The 22468-nt window shown below is 31.9% G+C and overlaps 2 protein-coding genes across 4 annotated transcripts in view; one reads left to right on the top strand and one right to left on the bottom strand.

Annotated features, from left to right (window-relative positions):
• Nucleotides 1-965: 965 nt before the first annotated feature.
• On the top strand, nt 966-8331 carry Smp_073140.1 (hypothetical protein). 2 transcript variants are annotated; one of them, XM_018793815.1, is made up of 3 exons: nt 966-1003; nt 5084-5288; nt 6535-6959. In XM_018793815.1, exons 2-3 carry the CDS (start codon nt 5184-5186, stop codon nt 6802-6804), a joined length of 375 nt encoding a protein of 124 aa, XP_018648289.1. In that variant the 5' UTR covers nt 966-1003; nt 5084-5183; the 3' UTR covers nt 6805-6959. The 2 variants fall into 2 exon arrangements, with proteins under 2 accessions (XP_018648289.1, XP_018648290.1); XM_018793814.1 differs by lacking the exon at nt 966-1003 and adding an exon at nt 7529-8331 and having other exon boundaries at nt 4971-5288; nt 6535-6714.
• A 7778-nt stretch (nt 8332-16109) lies between these two features.
• Nucleotides 16110-22468, bottom strand: part of Smp_161790.1 (hypothetical protein) — a gene marked incomplete at both ends in the record, with an annotated part of 47857 nt that continues 41498 nt past the window's right edge. For both annotated transcript variants that reach the window (XM_018793817.1, XM_018793816.1), the window contains 2 exons: nt 16110-16334; nt 21232-21387. In XM_018793817.1, coding sequence (XP_018648292.1) covers nt 16110-16334; nt 21232-21387 — 381 coding nt within the window. The remainder of the gene's footprint in view (nt 16335-21231; nt 21388-22468) is intronic.

A 22468-nucleotide genomic window follows, 5' to 3' on the forward strand; every position in this document is an offset into this window, starting at 1 on the left:
TGTTGCAAGTCGATATTGTTAAGGAGTTGGTCTAACCGTTGTCGATCAGTTAGGTCTCCGCGTTTTAAAATCGATAGTTTAAGCGTTTCGTAAGGTTCGGGAACATCACTAGTAAACATACTAGGTGTTACGTACCTGTTAAACTCGCGCGGTAACGCCTTAACTACCGCGAGGAAACGTGTGCGCGAGTCCGTGATTCCGTGCATGCAAAAATCGGCTTCTGCATAGCAGAACCAGGACTCGATATTGTCGGGCCAAAATGGCGTTAACTGAATCGAAATAGGGGGAATAGACTTTAACTTATAAACCTTGGGTGAGTGTTCCGTCATAGTAATATAGATAACGAAAAATGTCTAATTAAAATATATCCGGAAAAAGAAATTCGCGAAAAAAAGTATATCACAATATATAAAATTCAAATAAAGAATAACAATGAATAATAATATTCCAAAATGGAACAGACTCACAGCATATTGACTTGGTGTACCAGATCACGTCGGTCTCAGCAATGACGATGCAACGGATGTTCTAGTTTTACAACTAGCTACCAGTAGCACCTTCTATATTCGATCGTTCCCAGTCAGATAGAAATCAGAAGTCAGACGAGAAGAGGCAGGAAAGATATATTTGATTCGTTACCAATATATCGAGGACTTTTTCTATAAGCTGGCTAATGAAACGTAGGAGCTGTGTCCCACGCCGTGTTGAAACGTGATCTGGTACGGATGCATGACCGAAAGCCTTCAGTTAAACAAGTCCACTTAAACAACATGGTCAGCATCCAATGTCGAACACTTAATGAGCTATTGATTTTGGGGAATTATTTACAGCTACAACATGATGCGCTATCTTAATTCTGATCAATTCAAAGACATCACTATGCAATACTTCTGTCGAAATTTTTTTTTTAAATAAGTGTATTTAAAGATGTTTAGGTAACAACATCTTAGGATCCAGGGTTGGTTCGCACTTCAAAAAGGGTGACGTTTATGGATAAACTGATGTAAGTAACTTGACAGGTGTTATGCATAAATAACATGAGGTGTAGGCCAAAACTCAGTACAGTCGTTTCATTATATTAACTACTATATATTAATGTTTATTAATTGGTCTTCAACCATATATAAGTGTATTAATGTATCCAGAAGGTGTTATTCTCTTATAAATAGGTCAAAATGTGAAAATGTCTCACAAACCATACAGTTTATGTCTGTGCCTTAGATATTAGACTTTTCCTTAGATACATATGTATCCTTAGTCTGAATATCCCTTCATTCTCTAACTCGGAATGCAAGACGTAATCCTAATTAGCTTTCATTTGTAAGAAAAGGTGGAGAGTGCTCCTTTAATGTTTTAATGGAAGTTATTTCTACCATCAAATGGTATAACTGTGATAAGAACTGCAAGTGAGGCCTACTTCTGGTCCAAATTCAATCGGAAACAATCCAATAGAAATTGGTTTTCCATTTGTCCATTTTTAGCGCAACTATATTGTACCATGAACCTAGCCTGGAATTCTCCACAATCCTTTGAGAGGTCCGAATTTTCGTTACTTCATACAAGTCATAACCTCATTTACTCGGTCACTGGCAAATCCACACAAATTTGAGAGCGAATTCGTAGAAATATTTGTAGTCGTACGTATAACCCGAGCATGAATTAAATCCCTTTGTGGATGAGCTTTTGTACAGAAAACGGAAGTCTCATGTGGAATAGAGTAACTAGATATCTTAATATCTCTTAAGATGTAAAATTACTATGCGCAACTATGTGTTATTAGTTTTGCAGTGATAGCTTCTTGATCTTGATGAGATTCGAAGGTCATTTACTTCGTTTCCATAATAATGTTTCCCACTTTACCTAAATATATGTCTCATCTATCGATAAAAACCAGAAGGAGGAAGGAATAACGCAAAAAAGGAACTGCGCAAATATGAGAGAAAAATAGAAAAGAAACGTGATATGGGCAAGCACTAATCATGCTATTTAGAGCTGAGAATATTGATAGGCAGATTAAAGGTATAATCCATCGTATGAATTATATATGGTGTTGACGATCTCAGGTACACCATAGCGTTGAAGAAAGTTCCACAATATTCTCATATTCACACTGTCAAAAGCTTTCTCATAGTCAAGGAAGCCGGCGTATGGTGACGAGTTCCATTCATTTGATTGCTTAACAATGGTGCGTAGTGTAGCGATTCGGTCAGTGCACGATCGATCTTTACGGAGTTCAGACTGTTGATCCCAAAGTTGGGCATCTACTGAGTCCTTCACCCGTGTTCAGCAACACTGTTGAGAACTTTTCCTGGTACTGACAGTAGTGTGATACCTCTGTAGTTCTCATACTTTCTCTGGTATCTTGATGAGGTATTTTTCTTTTCAGTCTGTCGGTACTTGTTCCTCTTCTCAAATCTTCCTGAATAGAACGTGGAACATGTTTGCAGTTACTTCTTTGTATGAGTTCAGTGCTTCAGCTGGTATGTTGTCTGATGCTGCTGCTGCTTTCCCACTCTTGATTTGTCTGAAGATCATCCTGATTTCTTTGATTGTTGGTGGAGTGACATCTGTAGGAAGGTCTGTGGGTGCCGCTTCGATGTCCAGTGGGTTCAATGGAGATGGCCTATTCAAGATTTTCTCAGTGTTCTACTCATTTAATCCTCTATCCTTGAATTTCAGTGATTGTCTTTCCTTCGTTGTCCTTTACCAGTCTCTCTGGTTTACTATATTTCCGTACCAGTTTCTTCATCGAGTCATATAGTTGTTTCATATTTCCACCTGTTGCAGCTTTTTCCGCTATTTTCTCTAGGTCTTCCACATATTTCTGCTTGTCAGCTCTAATGCTCTTCCTCACATGCTTGTTTGCTTCCGTGTATTCAGCTTTTGCCTTGACTTTCTCCCTACTCGTTTGGCTGGTGTTAATTACTATCTCCTTATTCTTCTTCCTTTCTTGAATCTTGTTTAGGGTTTCCACAGAGGTCCATTCCTTATGATGATTCTTGCGACACAGAACTTCCTAACACGTTGAAGTTAACGCTTCTTTGACCACTTTCCAGTTGTCCTCCAAAGTAGTTTCTTGTTCTTTCAGTAGATCCTGTAGAGCTTGGAACCTGTTGTTGAGAGTTATCTTGAATTCGTTGAGTTTGTCAGCATCTCGAAGGAAGGCTATGTTGAACCTTTGCAATGCTGTTTTCCAGTTGTCCAGTATTTCTTTAGCTTCAGTTTCATCTTAGCAACCACCACGTGGTGATCAGAAGCTATGTCAGCTCCTCTCTTGGTTCTCACGTCTTCCATTGACCTTGTGAAATTTTTATTGATACAAATATGGTCGGTCTAGTTCTCTGTAGTTTGACTCAGTGAAACCGATGTAGCTTAGTGTATGCGTTTGTGTGGGAATGTTCTGCCGTCTATAACCATTTTGTTGAATGCACATAAATTTGTAAATCTGTCATCATTTTCATCCCTTTCTCCTAGTTCATGTCGTTCCATGATATTTTCATGCCCTGTGTTGTCCATTCCAACTTTGGCATTTAGATCTCCCATCAGGATGGTCAGGTCTTTTCCTAGGGACTTTTCCAAAGTCGATTACAGCCTCTCGTGAAACTGATCTTTCTCGTCTTTATTGCTATCATTGGATGCATAACATTGGATAACATCCATGGTGATCCCCTCATTGGTTCTGAAAAATGCTTTGATGATTCTGGATCCATGAGATTCCCATCCTATAAGTGCTTTACGTGCTTCTTTGAACAGGATCAGAGCAACTCCCTGAGTGTGTGGAGCATTTTCTTTTTTGTGACCAGAGTACAACAGCATCTCTCCCGAATCTAAGGTTTTCTGTCCAGCATGGGTCAAATGTCTTTCACTTATTCCGAGAACCGCTAAGTTGTGTCTGCTTATTTCTGTAGCCATTTGATTAGTCCTCTCGGTTTTCCATATTGTCCGGACATTCTATATTCCTTTATTAATTGTTACTCTGGCTGTTAGAAGGGGCATCTTCCTTGTGACGTCCGAAGAATCTGGGCTCTCACTATGAGGCGTCATAATTCCTTTGAATGGGTATCCTTCATCTCGAAGAACAAAGTTTAAATGCTTCAAATTGTTTATTCTGGTTAGTGTTTTTTAGGAAGGCTGTTTTCTACGGGATGTAGTTGCCGACCCCATACCCAACCCTCCTCCTTTGCCCGTGCTCGGGACCAACAGTAACCCTAGGAAAACTACAGGCGGAGATTTTTTCGCTCCTACGTTTTTCGTTTCAAGGTCATTTATTGGTTAGTAAACACATAAATTAAGGGCAACAATGTGATCAAAAAGAGGAGTAGTTTATTGTGTATCACCATTCATTATTATTACTTTCTGCAACGTAAATAATATTATTACTACCTGAGTTCATCTCATTTTAACGGTCTTCCTGCTTAGTTACAGAGTGATTTATGGATTTGTTATTCCAGTTACTTTTGATTTCTAATGCTGCCAAAGGTATCAATAAAAGTTCCTTGTAACCGAAAATCTCAATGCCACACTGTTATCTTGTAGTTTATGGTAGGCTTAGTAACCCTCAGTAACGTCAACAAGTGTCATTTTTTATCGCTAACTAAAAAGATTGGTTTAACTTATCAGGTTATGTGTATTATTCAAGTAAATTACAAAAATGATCTACTAATCAGGACTAACAAGTGACTAGGACGAAGAGTTTCTAGATGTGGTAAACATTTCTATGATCTAGTCGCCACCTGTTAATTAATGGCTTACTAATGATGTATCAGCCACTGGACCTGTTTTTGAGAGACGTTGTAATCTTTTGAAGTTTAAACAGCTGCCGCTAAATTATCTGACAGTATTTGTTCGTTACTGAGTAAGGATTTAGAATGCTTTTTTCGTCGACATAAACCAGGAGCATTTAAGTCACAATATTTAGTATCTTTTGTAAGGATTTCACTTTTGACATTTCCGCCGTCTTCATCCATTCTAGAAAAGACAGTATCAAACTACATTAAATCGTTTAAAGGTGACGACTATGCGTACTATCATTTGAATTCTAATTGCTGTTTAAAACAATAGACTTTTGATCGGACTTTTTCAGAAGATATTCCTTGACAAAGTTAAAAAAAGCAACTGTTTATTCGATCGTCCAGCTTTGCATTAATATTTCTTATATCAATACATAACGTTCAAGATTACTAATGGATGGTCAACAGTCTGTTGGTGGAAAATTATCCCAATCCTTACACTTTAGTGATGGTGTTTTTGATCTCGCCAATGAACACAATGAAGAGTGCTCTGACTCAGTAAGTTTGTTTTTCCTTTGAAGTGTTTTATTTAGGCTTCCGAAATTAAACTACTGCGACTCATTTTCGAGGTACAGATCTACCTACTCAGCTTTAGGTTACACTTTTAGAATGGTACTATCTGGGTGCTCTAATTCGGGTGAATGAAAGATTCGAAGCTCCCACTTGCTGGTTAAAAGCTGAATCAATTAATCAAAAACCCTCTGCTCCCTAAGATTTTCTAAAAAAAGTGATTATGATTTATCATAGAGTTTTATGGAATGGAAATCTAGGATTTGCATGGACGTGATTAGTTTGAAACGTTGACAGAAATAGCTTGTAGTGACCTCATAGTGGTTTCGTGTTTTATTCGTCTTAAACGATAAAACATCTTTGTGATGAGCAAAAGTTCTGTTTTTCCACTTAAACTGGATGATTTTGTGTTTGTATTCTTGTTATTGTCAGATTCTTCCTACATTTGTATCTTCAAGACAGTTTTTTTATGGGGTAATTTCTTTGTCCTCTATTGTCGCAAGCATTTTCCTGTTGTAAACAATAAAAATAAATCATAGGAATTATTACAGCATGGTTAAACTGCACAGTCTAATGAGACTAAATCCGCCAAGATATTTTACATCTTAGTAAACTTCAAAGGGGACAACGTCCCACAGTCTCATAACCATAACCTACTTGATCAAATAAAATATGCACTGTAGGATGATGCGGAAAGATGGTCAAAAGTCATACCGTATCTAGTCAATCAACATCATATGATGTCTGTCACGTCATAGATTCTTCAAATTACTATTTACGAATGATAATCGGCCAATCACTGCCTGTCTTTACTTACTGACCTGAGCCATCCAATATGTAGGATGTATGTCTTCGTTTGCTGAGTGGTTATAAATCAGTAACTGGAGACCCTAGATAACATAACTCATAGCTCTTGGCCATTCATTAAGCATGTTTGGTTACTTCGTCTTTAGCTGAATATCACATATTTTATCAATATATTCTATGCGCAACCAGCTTGTTGTAATATCACTTTACTTGTAAAGACTTCATTTTGAGATACTTTGAATTGTGATAACCTGTAATAAAGCGTTGAGACATACGTTATTATGTATGAGTAATGTCTTATCAAGGTCTTTTGGATAGATGGTATAAGTTTTCTAAATTGTGAACAAAATACGTGATAAATCCTCCTCCTATATCTGTATCTGTTTTAACTTTGATCATGAGAGATTTTGTTTTTTTTTGTTGTTAGTCCAAGTCTAACAATATTCTATTGCGTGTTATTGATTGGTGCGGGGAAAAGTTGGCATGGAGTTTTGGCATTTCCTCACCGAAATATTATTATATAATTGAAAATGCCAAAATGAGAGCGTCGGAACGAGATTTCATCGACTTAGGTGATATGGATGATCCACATGTTGCCATTCTCCAGGTAGTCTACTTGTTCAATATCAATCTCACATGTTTTATTTGTTTCAAATGCACTAAACGCTTGCATATAGTCTGCTTTTGTGTAATATAATGAACGTTTGGCTTTTTTGATCGCATAACTATATATATAGGTCCAGAATTGACAAGAGTATTAATTATTAGCATTTCAATTAAAAGTAGTCTAATAGTTACCACTCTTTTTAATGTGATTGTTATTGTAGGTCGCCAACTAGACTGAAAACAGATCAGCCTATTCTGCATTTATTTATCGTATCTGTTGGTCATTAGCTCATTAGCAATATAAAGAAATATTTTTTTCTATAGCTTATACATCATATATACTACGAAGCAAATTGAAATGTAAATCTTATTTCCTTGTAAATCCTTCATACAGTTAAAGCACAAATATCTCTATAAATTTATCTCATTCTCCTACAAATTAAATGATTATTTGATGTAAAGGTATTTATTATCTGGGATCCCGAAGTAGTAAAAGCTAAATATAATATCGGTCAAGCTGTCGTTTAATTAAAAGTCAACACAACAGACTTATTTCGGTTAGGTCAACCGAAATTTCAAACTGTGGTGTTGGAAAATGTCATTTCAGGACTGCCATATGTCGTATGAATTTGTTTTCAGTACATTCAGTTTTCGTCTTTGCATTACAATACAACTACCTTGAAAAATTCCTCTTTTTATTCATTCAAATTTAACCTTTCCATCAACCTTGCTTCTATGTTTTTAGGTTTTGAAAATATGTTGTTTGATATATGGTCTCTAAAGTTGCATTTATTTTTTTCCTCCTATTTTCACAGTCTTCGGTGCCAAACAACTATACTCATCCATCAGTTCTTTCATCTGGATAAACGTATCGTGAATAGTTTGACTAATTTTCCTTGAATCTTTGTGACTTTTCATTGTTTATTCACTATCTATAGATCAATTCAACCCTTAAAGTAGTATTGTCAGATAGTCTGTCACATGTGGAATATATCGTATCGTTTTAAGTATTTATATTATTCCATATGAACGTGCTAATTACTTTCTGGCTATAATTTTTGTACAATTTTATTTACTATTAACAATATGTAAAAGATGCTTATTTACTGCATACTTCAGAAGTGGTTTTTCCTCTGCTTAATGATACATATGTTTCACCATATACTTTGTAGGTATTGCTTTTTTGTAACATGTGTATTACATCATTGTTTAATTTCCTTTTTCATCCTGTCGACAAATTATTGAAACTCAATTATCAAACAACACGAGGCTAGGTAATTCAACTTCAAACATTAAGTATTATGTTAGGACGAATTCTATGTTTCCCAAACTGAAGTGGATAAATCAATGTTCAAATCTATGATACACTGATTAAGAGTCAAACCTTAACCATTAAGCCACGGCACCAATCTGTCGTGTAATACATATGAGACGCTTTTACTGAATTTAGTGATGATTTGACTTTTCTGACATCCAAACAATATTCAGCATAGTTATAAAACACTTTTTAATGAATCTTTGGTAACAATTCTTCCACTTAGTAAGAATAAACTTAGTGGTAGTTGCTGATAATATTCAAAACTAAATGAACATCACTTCACTGTTTGTTTAATTCTGAAAGCACTGTTTATATTAATTCGCTGTCATACTATTAACTCATCAATTATGTTCCTACAATGTTAAACATTTAATGTGTTGCAGTTTAATAAAATATAAAAAAATTGATATCTAAAGTTTAGTAATGATTTTGACAGGGAAATCCATCCGTTTGAAAGTTCGTAGTTGAACTGATTTAAGATGAATCTGCGGTCGAAATGGGTATTTAAGTTGGCCAATTATCGTGAAAACTTTGATTCATTTGTAGCTTCTTTCTAGCTATTTGTATACATGTATGTAAAATGGAAATTCTACAATCACAAGTTAACCTAGTCTTTTGTGTCATGATTCGGAAAAGATACGATATATATTGAACTATTAGCAAATTGTCAGTAGTTAAATGCTTTAGGTGAAAGGCACACTCTTTCTAATTGTAGTGACCCAGTTTCACCATCTTGGTCATGTATTGACTGGAAGCAGTAAATTAGATCAGTAACCATTTGTGAAAAGTTTTTTTTAACTACACGGGGGTCCATAATAGTCCTGTCGTAGAATATAAATTGTTTTATGGTTTACGTTTCTGAATTATAGGGCGTTGTAGGGAAGCTTCATTATTTATGCATTCAGTTTTGCACGACAAGTAGGAAACCCAAAACAGTATGCACCTAAGTTATTCCCAAAAGTAACTTTTCGGCATGATGTTTAGTTGTTTAATCAATACTTATCACCTTAAATGTGATAATTACAACAATTTATCGTTTAACCACTCAAAGTCAGTTTCCAAGGTGCTAGTTTATTCCGAGTTACAAAACTTTGTTCTCTATTCCATAGTTGGTACTGTTTCCAGTTTCTACCCCACTCATTGTTTATATCTGTACGTAAGCTGGTGATTGGAGGTACTCGTTAGGAAGTCCTGGACTTAGTTTTCATACTAGTTGGGACTCGCTAGCAACTTGAGTGGTATAATTAAGTCACCACTGAGAAATAATTGACATACATGATATTCGTCAGTAATCGGTGACCGACTTAATGTAAATATTTGTATGTCCTCTGATCGACAGTAGTACTCATTATATACGTTTAAAAAATGACATCTATTAGAGGTATAAAGACCACGAAACAAGTTTTTATCGGGGCTCCCTTTCTCTTTAACACACTTCAAAGAAGTGATTTGAAACCATTTTCTCAACATTTTAACCTATGCGCAGCATGTAAGTACTTTTTATCCGTAAGTTCTAGTCAGGGAATTCATCTAATTTCCATTCCTGCACTCCATATATATATATATCATCCACCTGAACTACAAGTGTTCTCCACTTATCCGAATTTATGTCATTAAGAATTGAATTCAAACCGGAATAATTAACAGACAGTCGAGTAAAAGATTAGATAAAAGAACAAAAATATTAAAATGATATTCTAATTAATTTATTTTTTGTTTCTTCAAGTGATTAGCATAACGAAATAAAATGGTAACAGCTTTATTAGAATGGATTATATTTATTATGTAATCATTAATTGGGAAACATAAGAACAAGAATAGAAATGATAATAACAATATAAGAATTAAATAAAAGCTACTGTAGGCCATAACTTGTTTATTTCAAGTTCTCTTTTTTTTCATTACGGTCCTTTTCTTATCTACGAAATAAAGCTGTTTCGATTGGTTCTTAATTATTATGAAAACGAAAATGTAATTGGCATTTACTTAAATAGCTTTCTTTACTCAATAATTTGAAGAATTATGTAGTGATATATATATATATATATATATATATATATATATGCTTGGGAATAAGCATGTGCGTTGCAGAAAAAGCTGAAACTGTTATTCTTCATTCAATTATTAACTAAGAATTATCGTAACAAGAATAATATCAATTAGAAAAGGCAAAGTAGGAGTTCAACAGAGAGATTAATAAAAACATGAAGAACAGAATCAAGGGATTATCAATTTGAATAAGCATGCGGTATAATATAAGTTTAAGAATAATAATAATCACTTCGAAAACCAAGTATATGGATTCACTATAGTTTCATTGAAGTATTTATACGACTCCCGTTGGTAGATAACGATAATAATGAGGATCACGTCGGGAACGACACAAAAGACGTTTGATTCTTCCCCTTAGTTCAGAAGTCTGACTACCTTCAGGATATACTAATCCCTTCCCATAGCCCTACAAATAAAATAAAAACATATTATAGGGGACTTTGGATATAATAAATATTTTACTTACATGCGTACTTATATTTCATACCTACAGATAATTTTAAAGTTGTCAGTAGCTCATATAAAATAGAATTATATATCAACAGTATCTACTGACATTCTAGTTCTGATATAGCTTTTCTAAATACACTTTTTTAGTGAATGCAATTGTAGTTGAATACTTTTACTTCAGAATTCTTAAATTTTGGACAAAATATTCAATAGTTTCGTCTTACATTTAGAAAGTTATTATCAATAAGTTTAGTGATTTCAGTCACTCAATAATAATGATAAGTGTTTGTAGAACTTCATTCTTTCTTAATAAATTACTTAGCAAGTACTTATCTTGATTGTATTTTATGTAACTATAAATCACGTTAAGTAACAGTTTGCATATGATTTATGTATACAGCTTATTGTATATACTATTATACTGTATATTCCTGTACTTTGCTAAGTGTATATGAAGTTATGAACTGAATCAAATACTGTTACTTTTAAACAACTATGGTGAGATGGCAAGTAATTGGTGTAGAATTTTGTTTTTTTTAATCTTACACATATTTATATGAATATATGTTAACTGTAGTTCATTTAATGAAATTTATAACACTTTTCTATAATGTCAGTTTAATTATTTGAATGGTTACATTTTCTTTCACAATATATAGGCACATTTATAACATACATAAATAGATATGTGTATTCATTCATGCACTAAATAGGAATAGTTGTCTATATATATCAAGAAAACTAATAGTATGTATGTTAGACTAAACAAAATTGAATATGACTGAGAGTTAGAGGAAATCGTATCCATGCAAAAAACATACATGTTTCATGCATAAATATCATCAGTGTTTCAATGTATTTACGATGGTTTGATTATGTATATTCAATTTTAATTTAAGTTATAATTATAAGAATTAAATATGAAAGGAAAAAAACAACCTAAAAGAGTTTTTCATTCAATCTATTCGATTGAATTGTCATAAATGTTCTTTTCATATTTAAAACATTAAATCGTTTAGTATTTTATTAAAACACTAAATACAATAGTAAAGGATTTTTTGTTACCAAGGTAACATAATATATCATACTAATATTAATTGTTTAGAAAGTATCAGCGAATATTTATAACACAACAATAAAAATTGAACCAGCTGGATTTAATTTACTATTAATAAGGCTTTTAAATGATATTTCGTCTATATGAATAATGATTTTCTTCTGGTAGGTTATTTAAGTTAATTTTATTGTCAGATCTAATCGTTTAATTTATAGCTACTATTATTAACTTCAGGAGTAAACTACTTATTCCCTGTCTAACTAATACTAATCTTAAATTATTATTATTTTTCCGACTATACCATCGTTGTCTTTGGACTTGTATAATACAGATTTGTCTCAAGCTCTGATGTATTCAGACTTGGTCCATGTGATCGATATCCATTTAATTCTGGCATTCTAGTATGGAACAAATACTCCATTTGTTTATCAATTTATATGACCAAAATTATCATCAAGGAAGTTGTACATATATATCACATGCATTGCAAACGTTTGTTACATAGTAATTTAAATGGTAACAGAGACAGTAACAGTGCACAGGTCAGCGATTATTCGATAAATTTTGCGGTGTTATATAAATTGACAGCAACGATAAAGGAAGGTATAGTTAGTTATATTAATATTATAGAGACAGTTACGTGATTCAACATACGTAGGTTTAAATATACATGTATATATGTTTAAGCATATATAGTTTACGGAAATAAACGGTATAGTTGTCAACATCATGCAGGAGAAATTGAAAAAAAAGAAGAAAAAACAAATATAATAAAAGGAACAAACAAAAATTAATGAATGATTATTAAGATTAAATTATTTTAATGCTTCATTTTACGAATCTCCAATGGTTAAAGGAACTGAAGAAGAAATTTATATCACTTGGCTATGTTGCAATAACTGACAGTACCTCTCGTTTTTATAGTAATAGCGGTAAAAAGAAATACCATTAGAAAACCTTTTATTGTTTTTAGTTAGTTTTTAATTAAGGATAGATATCATTTTCAAGTGGTATTCTTATTACTTATGACTAATATAATTGTTATTATTGAGCATACTACTCATATGTAAAACCACTGATGTAGAAACTTTTACACGAAATATATTGGTTGAAATCGATAGTTATCAATCATACTCTAGAAGAGGTAATTTAATAACTAAAATAAATGAATTCAAGCCATGGGATTGCAAGTTTAAATCCTCTATTATGCCTTCTCCAGTTCAGGCAGCCACTAGCTTTTACATAGATACAAATAGAAAAACAGTGTGATTCAAATTCGATGGATGGTATGTAGGCTAAATTTAATGATCACACCACAGTCAATATAGAACTAAAGAAGCAAAATTATCGGAAAACGTTCGATCTGTAAATGCACACAAACCTTAACAATGAAATAAAGCCAATCAAATAAACAAGCAAAACAATGGATGATTTTCTTCTCCCTCATTTTTTCCCACATAATTTGTATTCAACTAAAATTTGAGTATCATGTTCAAAAGAGGAACTACGTGAATTCATAAACACGTTATTTTGCAGTAATGTTGTGACATAAATATATTTCAAAGCAAAATTCAATGGAAATAAATATTTTAAGCAGCAACATCATGCTCATCTCTTATTTTTCATAAATCAAAATTAGCAGCTGTTTTGTTATTTTCAGCTAGTTATATGCAGAACTCACGTGGTTCGACGGCCCATTCTGTTGAAGAAAAGCGTGTTAGTACACTGCTTTTTTTGTTGTTAATCTTATAAAGATACGTTAATACTGTGAACAGATGAGTTTTGATCATATTTGTAAGCCTGCATTTTGAGTAACTTGTTCAATTTATTTCCTTTCAACTTGTTATATTTTCAGTTTTAATGAAGGGTCTTTTTTATCATACACATTGTTTCAAGCAGTCTTAAACCAGACATGACATTGACTGAGCGTTGTGAAGGGCTTAATTCAACAATATTGAACTCCTTACCAGTGACCAAAACTTATGGTGGTAACCACAGAACGTGTGTATCATGGGTTTGATTTTGTGTGGTATCTTAGATGTGCGTTTCTGGAGAATACTAACTTGGTACAAAAACAACTGTCCTGTTTTTATTGGTTCTCAGTTATTCTTGAGCTAGGACTCAGTCTTGATGAAATTTATATTCAAATATACGGAACATATAAACGTTATTTACATGAAGGGTTACCACTATACAATTAGTTTCTCATCAAAATAGAAATATGATCGAATAATTCACCTTTCTGAATGTACTGAAGTGAAAATAAGCAATAAACAATATATATTACCGAAACTAAATTCATGTAGATTTAGTGACATTTCACTTCAGAGTTGGATTTTCTTTTTTCTAAAAGAATTAATTATGAACTTGTTATGAAATAGTGCAATATAAAAAACAAAACTGGATGGTTAATCTTGATTGACGTAACAGATTACCATTAATCTTCTAATGGATTATATTTACAATATTATTTATCAGTAGTACTAAGAAACTTGATGTGTTGTTTTGATTCAGTGTGGAAATGATAGCTTTTAGTGAATTAATGATAGTTTGCTGTTATAAGTCCTACTAGAAAAACTGGCGGATCATAATCTTTACAATTGTTGATTTTCGTTTCATTTGGTTTAAAACTCCCTGTTGGTGGATGGTTTATCAGCTCTGATTTAAGAATGAATGCCATTTAAGGTTTTTTTAAACCGAATACCTCCAGTCGGTTATATTTTCACATTAATAGAAATTTAATAGTTCGTCTTTCAAAACTGAATTAACTTATTAATTTAACAGTGAGTATGAGAAGATAGAGAGTATTTGTAGGTTAAGATAAATAATATGGAGTTGTATTCTCTAAATTGGATGGTTTATTTGTAAAGCTTCCATTATCCTTTCGTTGGCAAAACATATTAGAGTAGATACTTATGGAGAAAAATTTCTTGTTCTCTTGTAAAAGCCTACTTTTTAGAGGAATTCTCTTATGCTTGAAAGGTTCATGTCTAAACTAACCAGCTCAAAGAATACCTTTTGTTTGAAGATTTTAAGTTATTCAGCTCGATTTTGGCATCGTAAATCAGAATTCTATACTTTTTATTTAATAACTGAGGCATGAAACATTGGTTACAGTAGTGGAAAGATGTTAATTAACAAAACTATTTGACATTTTAGCGCAATAATGACAATAAAAGTAATAAAAACGTGCCATAGGATTGATCTACAAACAGCCTGTGTAAGAATGTACTCAACTGTTAACAAGTCGACAGTAAAATTTGTTGAAGCGTTATCTACACAAAAATTTAAACCTGCTGCAATGCATACTCTCAGACAGTTTGTCCTTGTACTAAATCTAGTTTAGTGATATTCTTTTTGACTTTTTTGCTTTGAGCATTATAAGTGGCTGTACTTTTCCTTATTATCCTAGATGTTCTTATTTCGTAATTCATTTAATCTGAGTTTTGCCTTTCTTAATTGCATATCGAACAATTTATTGCGTAATCAGATTGCCCAGAATGAACTGAGATGTTACAAGTATGCTACATGATTCTGAAACATCTTATCTTCTTGTTATATACTATATAAATGTATTAGAAAGACTATTTTAACACTCCTCAACTACGTTACTATTCGTAAATATTTTTAACATACTATTAACAGATTCAATTTTTGATGAAATCCTTACTTTACTCGTAACGACGGTTTAGTGCTATGTTAAATTTTCTGTAATGTTACTAAAACAAGTGGTGTATAGACGTTGAAATTTATTTTCTGGTTTTAGCCAGAATTATAAGCCATCATTTCATTTTACATTGTTCTATTTTCAAGATCACAAGATACCATCATATCAGTTTGTTCATCAACGAAAAATTATTTGTAGTCCTTCAGAAATGTAGAATTTTAACAGAAAACAGTCAAATAGTTTTAAGTTCAGGAGATGTACATGTTCAATATTAATAATAGAAACTGGTTCCTTTGAATAAAGTGAATAGTATTATTTAATAAGGAAATGGAACTATGAGAGTAATACTTAAATACGATAGCAATGACTATTGGTTTTTTATATTATGATGAATGAGTCAGTAACTATGATACTGAATACTTGATCATAGTTAACGTTCCCTTTTTTGGGTTTTTAATTGGTATTTTGCATATAAATGAACTGTAGTGAAATTCTTGAATAAATTAAATATAATATTCTTTGTGAAGTAGGTTAGTGTGACAGTGTACTGTTTATCAATCCATAATTTATTCCTAAAACTAATCATAATTAACACTGGCTCTGTAACCGTATCATGAACTAAAGACTGAAATATATTCTACGCCTTTTATAACTTAACCATCTTTGTATTTGTATCAACTCTTTTTTAGACAGAATGTTAACAGATTCGCACAAAAGAATAAATTATAGGAGGTATTTACACACCCATCATATAAAACTAATCTATGTATAGCATTCGCATAACAGTACATGGAAAAAAGCATATAGTAATAAAATTTTGTTAGATAAGTCGTTTGTTAGAAGATACTAAATTCAAATATCTGTCCACTCAACGAACCTGCTTGCAAGTTGTTGATATTTTGATTCAATTCGATCTTGTACTGATGCAGTTGTAGCGTTCATATCAATTCCGGAGTAACGATCAAGCATTTTCCGATGAACATCTAATTTGTCATTCAATGCACGTAGGGATCCCCTCATTTCCCTGTAGTATTCAGGTGAGGGCAATTTGTATTCCAGTAAATCGTCCATACGACGCTATTGAATAGCGTGAAATTATATATATACGGTGTACAATTATGAAAATATTTGAAAACTTATTTTTCACATAAAAATAGTGTATATTAGTTAACATATTAGAATACACGAAAAATGTGCACTGTAAAATAAAAAAAGAATTGGTAACAATTCAAATTAATCTAGCCGATAAGCATCAGTCTACATATTGGTTGTGTAATAAATGTCTGTGTTACAGCCTATGAATAAGCAAGTAATATTGTAAAGTATTCACACAGTTTCATAATCTATAAACAAGGTAAACCCATGCTCATTACCAATTCAAATAGTATCAGTAAAATTAAAAGTTTTAATCCAACTCGGATTTGTGTAAATTAAAACTATCCATTGAGGATAATAACTACTGTTAAGTCAGATAATTTTTGCTATTGGTAATAACCAACTAGGTAGACAAGTGAATTTTTAATATTTCACAGTCGTGTATAATTTTCATTTCCATAGGATTTAATCTAGGATAGTGACAGAAAGAAATAAAGTCTAACAGTTGGTGAATATAGAAAACTAAGTAAACTACTATCCTGTCTGTTCAACATAAGAAAACAACACGTATTTTTTTCACATATCTAAATGGACCTGAATAGATGCCTGAGTAAAGTTTACAGTTTGACTTAATAATCCAGTCTGTGTTTATATTGGTCACATTTTTTCAAACAAGTTGAATGGGATATTTATGACATATGATCTCATTTGTTTGAATGGTTAGGACTTTTTTTAGCACAGCTGAATTGAACATTCATTGATGTGTTTTGCCTTTCTTCATACTTGCTAAAGAATTTTTTGGACTAAATGTTCGAGATACTGACTTTATATTTACTAGTTTTATGATCTAGATGTTCAGTTAATGTTACAATGTAATATCATGATTTCTTCTTCAATGAAATAGTCTTTGAGTTCTACTTAGGAATGATATGTATTTAGTGTTTTATAAACTTTGAAATCAGCGGAACATTCCTTTAAACATTTATATAATATAGGAAATCTTTGTTTTCATGGTCAAATATTAGAGGTTAAAGAACAATTCAACAATCGTGTGAAATTGACTCGCTTCGCAAGATACATTTCATGTAAGTCACTTCGTAAAATATTGAAACTATGCAAATATTGTGAAACTTATGAATAATTCTACAGTATAATGCATCTCGTGAAACTAGATTTAAACGATCAGGATGCAGTAATAACTACCTCTGAATTATTACTATTAGTTTAATTCATTTTATATCAAATTTTAAATATCAGTAGGGAAGATTTTAAAACAGAATTAAGACTAAACTTTATTTATGAGTTAAATTACATCTTAGTTTGATTATTGACTTACACACCTGATCAGGCGCCAACCGAGAAAGGAAAGAAATTGAATCTTTGTTGAATTACTCAACACATAATTAAATATAGGTAAATTATAAACCTCATCACATGTAACATGAAAAGCTTATCAAAACTCAAACCAAGCGTTTTTTAAAACAGGAAATTTAAAATAGCCGATTATCAATCGAATATCTATTTCTAGATAAAGAATATATCAAGGGTCATTTTAATCCAGTGATGCTAATAGATATACAAAAATTATTGAGTTTAACTAGTCCGTTATATGGTTTGAAATGTATTGTAAGAAAATAGCTAGGCAGAAGCGTGCTCGTCCTAACATTTAGTGTTTTCCAGATGAACACATTTTATATGAAACTTTATACAAAGATATTTGTATGTTAGTTGATATTGAATAATTTTTATATGACCACTCTCAAAACACTGGTAAATTCACAAAGAATCAATCATGAGATATATCTAAAAGATAATATTTAAACTCAGTAAAAGTCACTGACGTAGGGAAGGAAATAGATCAAGTAAGTAACTCAAAATCATGAATTTTAAAAGGTGGCAGAACAGTTTGTGGATATATATATATTAGAGACGTAAAACATTTTCAAGTATTGTCGAGCTTGTACAGGATCAACTGATGGGTTTAAAAAAGTGATTGCGTAATAATTACTTATACAATCCACTTGCTTCAATCTCAGATATGTCTTTTAGTTATACTTGTTGGTGTCATTGCTCAGCTGATCATTATTATACTTTGTTAAATGTGTTTGGCTATGTTTCTTTAAAATTAGGGATATGCGTTTTTGAAGTGTATTAACTATCACAAACAAAAGTCCAGTGATTCGTGTTAGTAAATGTTTGTTACCATAACATTTTGGGGATAACAGTTTTCAACCAACTGGATGATTAGGTTTTTGATGAAGATGAGGTGTTTTCAAATGGTATTGAAACTCAACGATACAAGATATTATCAACTAAATATACTTACAATGTTTCTCTAAAAAGGAATATAACAGAGACTACCGTTTTTAATAAATTTGCCGTATATGCCCATAAGGGTTAATAGTATGTCACTATGAATGAGAAATGGAGATTTATTTATTCAACAAGGGAATTGTTTTACGAAGAATTTCAGGAAAATATTTGAGATTACTCAATATAAAGATTATGCTAACTGGAATTAAAATCTGCAACCTTGTTTATGAGATTTCGTCAAATATGGTCTGCTCTTACGTATGGGATTAATATGTTTCAAATTTCTAGAGATGCTACAAAACGAAAGCATTGCACAAACTAAGTAGCATGTACAGTGATTAATTTCAGTGTTGATAAACACTTTATGATCAAATGTCATTTTTTTCTGTTTATAATATATGATACAAATGCTTTTCAAACATTACGTTATCATCTTTATCCTTTACTATATAATATTGTATTCACTTATCATTCCAGCATTCACTCTCAGAGTAATTGAATATCTGACAAGTTATTCAACTCAGTGTTAAAATTCTTTAACATAATGACGTAGTAATTGTACAAACAATCATTTTTATCTTCTTTAAGATGTATTTTACTTCTCTCTTTTGTTTTTACTACCCCTATATTCAAACGATAATAATATTTACAACATTTGGTTAAAAAAGTATTCATTATATGATCAGTTTTAATGTTTCTACTACTGTGGTGTGGGCTACCTATATCCACACAAGTAGTATGTAACAATGGTCAGGCATTGAATGTATTTCACTAGAAGATCGATAAGGAAAGAACGGAAACGAAACGCAATTGGTATGAAAACGCGTGAACAATAATAATCGGAAACTATGTACTGATATTTGCAGAAGGAATGGTCAAGATTGAGAGAATTGATTGATATTTTGTAAATTAACTGTTTACTGTATGGTTATAAGATTTTGGTGAGATAATCTGTAATTTTGTGCTCAAATACATTCGATTGTCCCTAGCCGTGTTCTATTCACTACACTACCACCATATTGTATTGAGTAATTTCTTTTTTTTAATATTAATCATAATTCACAAGCATGGTAAGGAAAGATGGATAGTGGCTAGCAGTGGAATCCAGGACGCGCGTTTCGTCCTATTTGTGAGTCGTCAGCTGGATATACCTGCATCTCAGAGTTGATGTTCACTCTGGGGCTCGGACCCAGTACCTTTCGCTTCAAACGCCATCGCGTTATCCACTCGGCCACTGAGTCCTGATAGCCACTTGATTGTGCAATTGGGTGAAGTTTAAATTCAACTGCTAGCCACTATCCATGTTTGCTTACCATGTTTGTGAATTTAGGCTATATTGAGGCAATACGCACAGTATGCACATATGCCAATTAGAGATTGACCAGTTGCAGTTCTAACACATCGATGGGAAGATTCAAACAAACAATACTAATTGAATTAATCATAATGTTTCATGACCGTTTGTCAATATTAAATAAAAATTAAAAAAAAGAAAAGACGTAACTTTATTCTCACAATTTTCGAAATTCAACTATTTAGATGTGAACATATCAATTATGTTGTAAGATGTTTACAATAGAACCTGTCTTTGTTTTTTTCACTTTACAAATCATTGTTGATGTATAGTAATTTATTTGACTTTATCTGAATTAGTTACAATGAGTTTAAGATCTACTTTATATCGATTAATGCTTTGTCTGATAAATCTATTTTAAAAGGTCATTTGAGACAAAATTTATAAAAAATCTTTTGTAGACAATAGTAATGTTATTAGCATATTTAGAAAAGTACAAAACTACTGATAATCATGTAAGAAAGGTGTTGTAGAATGAAAGATAGCACAAAAAATTTTTGTAAGTTTTGTAACGTATATCGTTTATGACTCTGGTTAGATGAAAGAACGTCAAATGTAGTTTGTTCTGTTTATAAATCTATTTTGAGTTGAATCAACAAGTTTTAATACAATCATGATGACTTCATTATATACACGTTGTATATTTCGGCACTAAATGTACGTCTTTCGAATAGTCTCATCAAGGCATTTCTACCAAAACCATATTTCGCAGTCTCTTAGACCTATGTATGAATATTTAATAAGTTGATGACGATGATAATCTCATTTTTAGTTAAAATATTTATGCTACATAACTGACTGTTTTGTGGTATATATGATCTTCAATAAAACAGAATGAACAGCTAATCTTTTGTTTCAATGAATAAATCATCTATCTTGTTTTAAACTGTTCGGCTTCTTTACAAAGTGATCTAAATTAAATTTTATTATTAGAAGCTGAAATTACATGCTAAAGAGAGTTTTACATTGTTTACATTGTTTTACATTTAATTCTAGTATAACAGGTAAGACGCTTACAGGTAGAGTTCTGGAAAGTTCTCAAATGACATAATTGATCAACTGATCAAAACATAAAAGAAGTGATCAGTTATCACAGACTTGTGAGTATTAAATTATGTACAAACCGAGACATTCAAAGTCAAATACTTTTTCATTATTACAGTACTTATGAAAAATAAAGTAAAAACTAACAAGATAATCATGAAAACTTACTTCAATTCGTCTACGTTCAGCTTGCATATCACTAGACAAGTTACTATAGGAACCTGAACTCGACAATGGTCTTGTAGTGACAATTGATGGATAATAATATGTGTATCGTCTTGGTCCAACACTTGTATAAGTAGTTCTTATAGGTTCAATATTACTCTAAACGATTAAAGAAAAGTCAGGTGAAAGATTCTAATAAAAATGAGAACTTCAGCAAATATACTCCGAATTAAAATAATGTTACATTGAGAATTTATTTATTTTCCCTGTATCTGTATACGTTAAATTAAAGAATATCATTGTAACTGTTCTAAAATTCTAAATTACGTAAATCAAAACGTTTGTAATGTAATAACTAAAATTTAATCTAGAATTAGTCGTATATTTTTAGAGAATTACTTTAGATGTCAAGCAAAGACTGATGGTGGCTATCAGTGAAGTCCAGTAGGCGTGTTTCTTCCTATTCGGGACTCATCAGCTGCACGTACCTGCATCCTAGAGTTGATGTTCACTCCAGGACTCCAAACCAGTACCGTTCGCTTCAAACGCCATCGCGTTATCCATTTAGCAACTGAGTCCTGATACCCACTTGCTTGTGCAATGGGGTGAAGTTTAAATTCACTTGGTATTGTTTAGTTGTATCTTCACATTGTTGTTTATGAATGCATTTGATCAGTCTCTTATTATCACTGATCAAATGTAGTCCTAAACAACGATGAGAAGATACAAGAAAACAATACAAGGGAATTTATATTGAATATCTTTTAAAAACTCCGTATGGTGCTTTATGAATAGATGTATATAGATATATATGCATAGACGTATTAGTTTACTTATATCCAATTAGGAATTTTTGCTCATTTGTTTTATCTTTCGATATCTGTTAATCAAATCGAGATAAGATAAGGATTTAATTTCTTTTTGTATAATCAAAAATTAGACATATCTCTTGTTGTCAATGCGTAATAATGATAAAATGTACTTTCTTTTTTATTATTTGATTAACCAAATGACATTCATTATGAAACTTAGTAATTAACTTGGATTTCATATTGTAATCACAAAAAAATTTAGAAATAAACTGATTTAAAAATGTCATATGTGACATTTTAGGTTTTGTCAAATGAAAACTAACAGAGTTTCGTCCTTTCTAGATTCTTACATTGAAAAATAAGGTTGAAATAAATCTAAGGTATGGTAAGCAGAGATAGATAGTGGCTAGCAGTGGAATCCAGGACGC

The sequence above is a fragment of the Schistosoma mansoni genome, chromosome 1 (genome assembly GCF_000237925.1).
Source record: "Schistosoma mansoni strain Puerto Rico chromosome 1, complete genome".
Taxonomy (NCBI): Eukaryota; Metazoa; Platyhelminthes; class Trematoda; order Strigeidida; family Schistosomatidae; genus Schistosoma; species Schistosoma mansoni.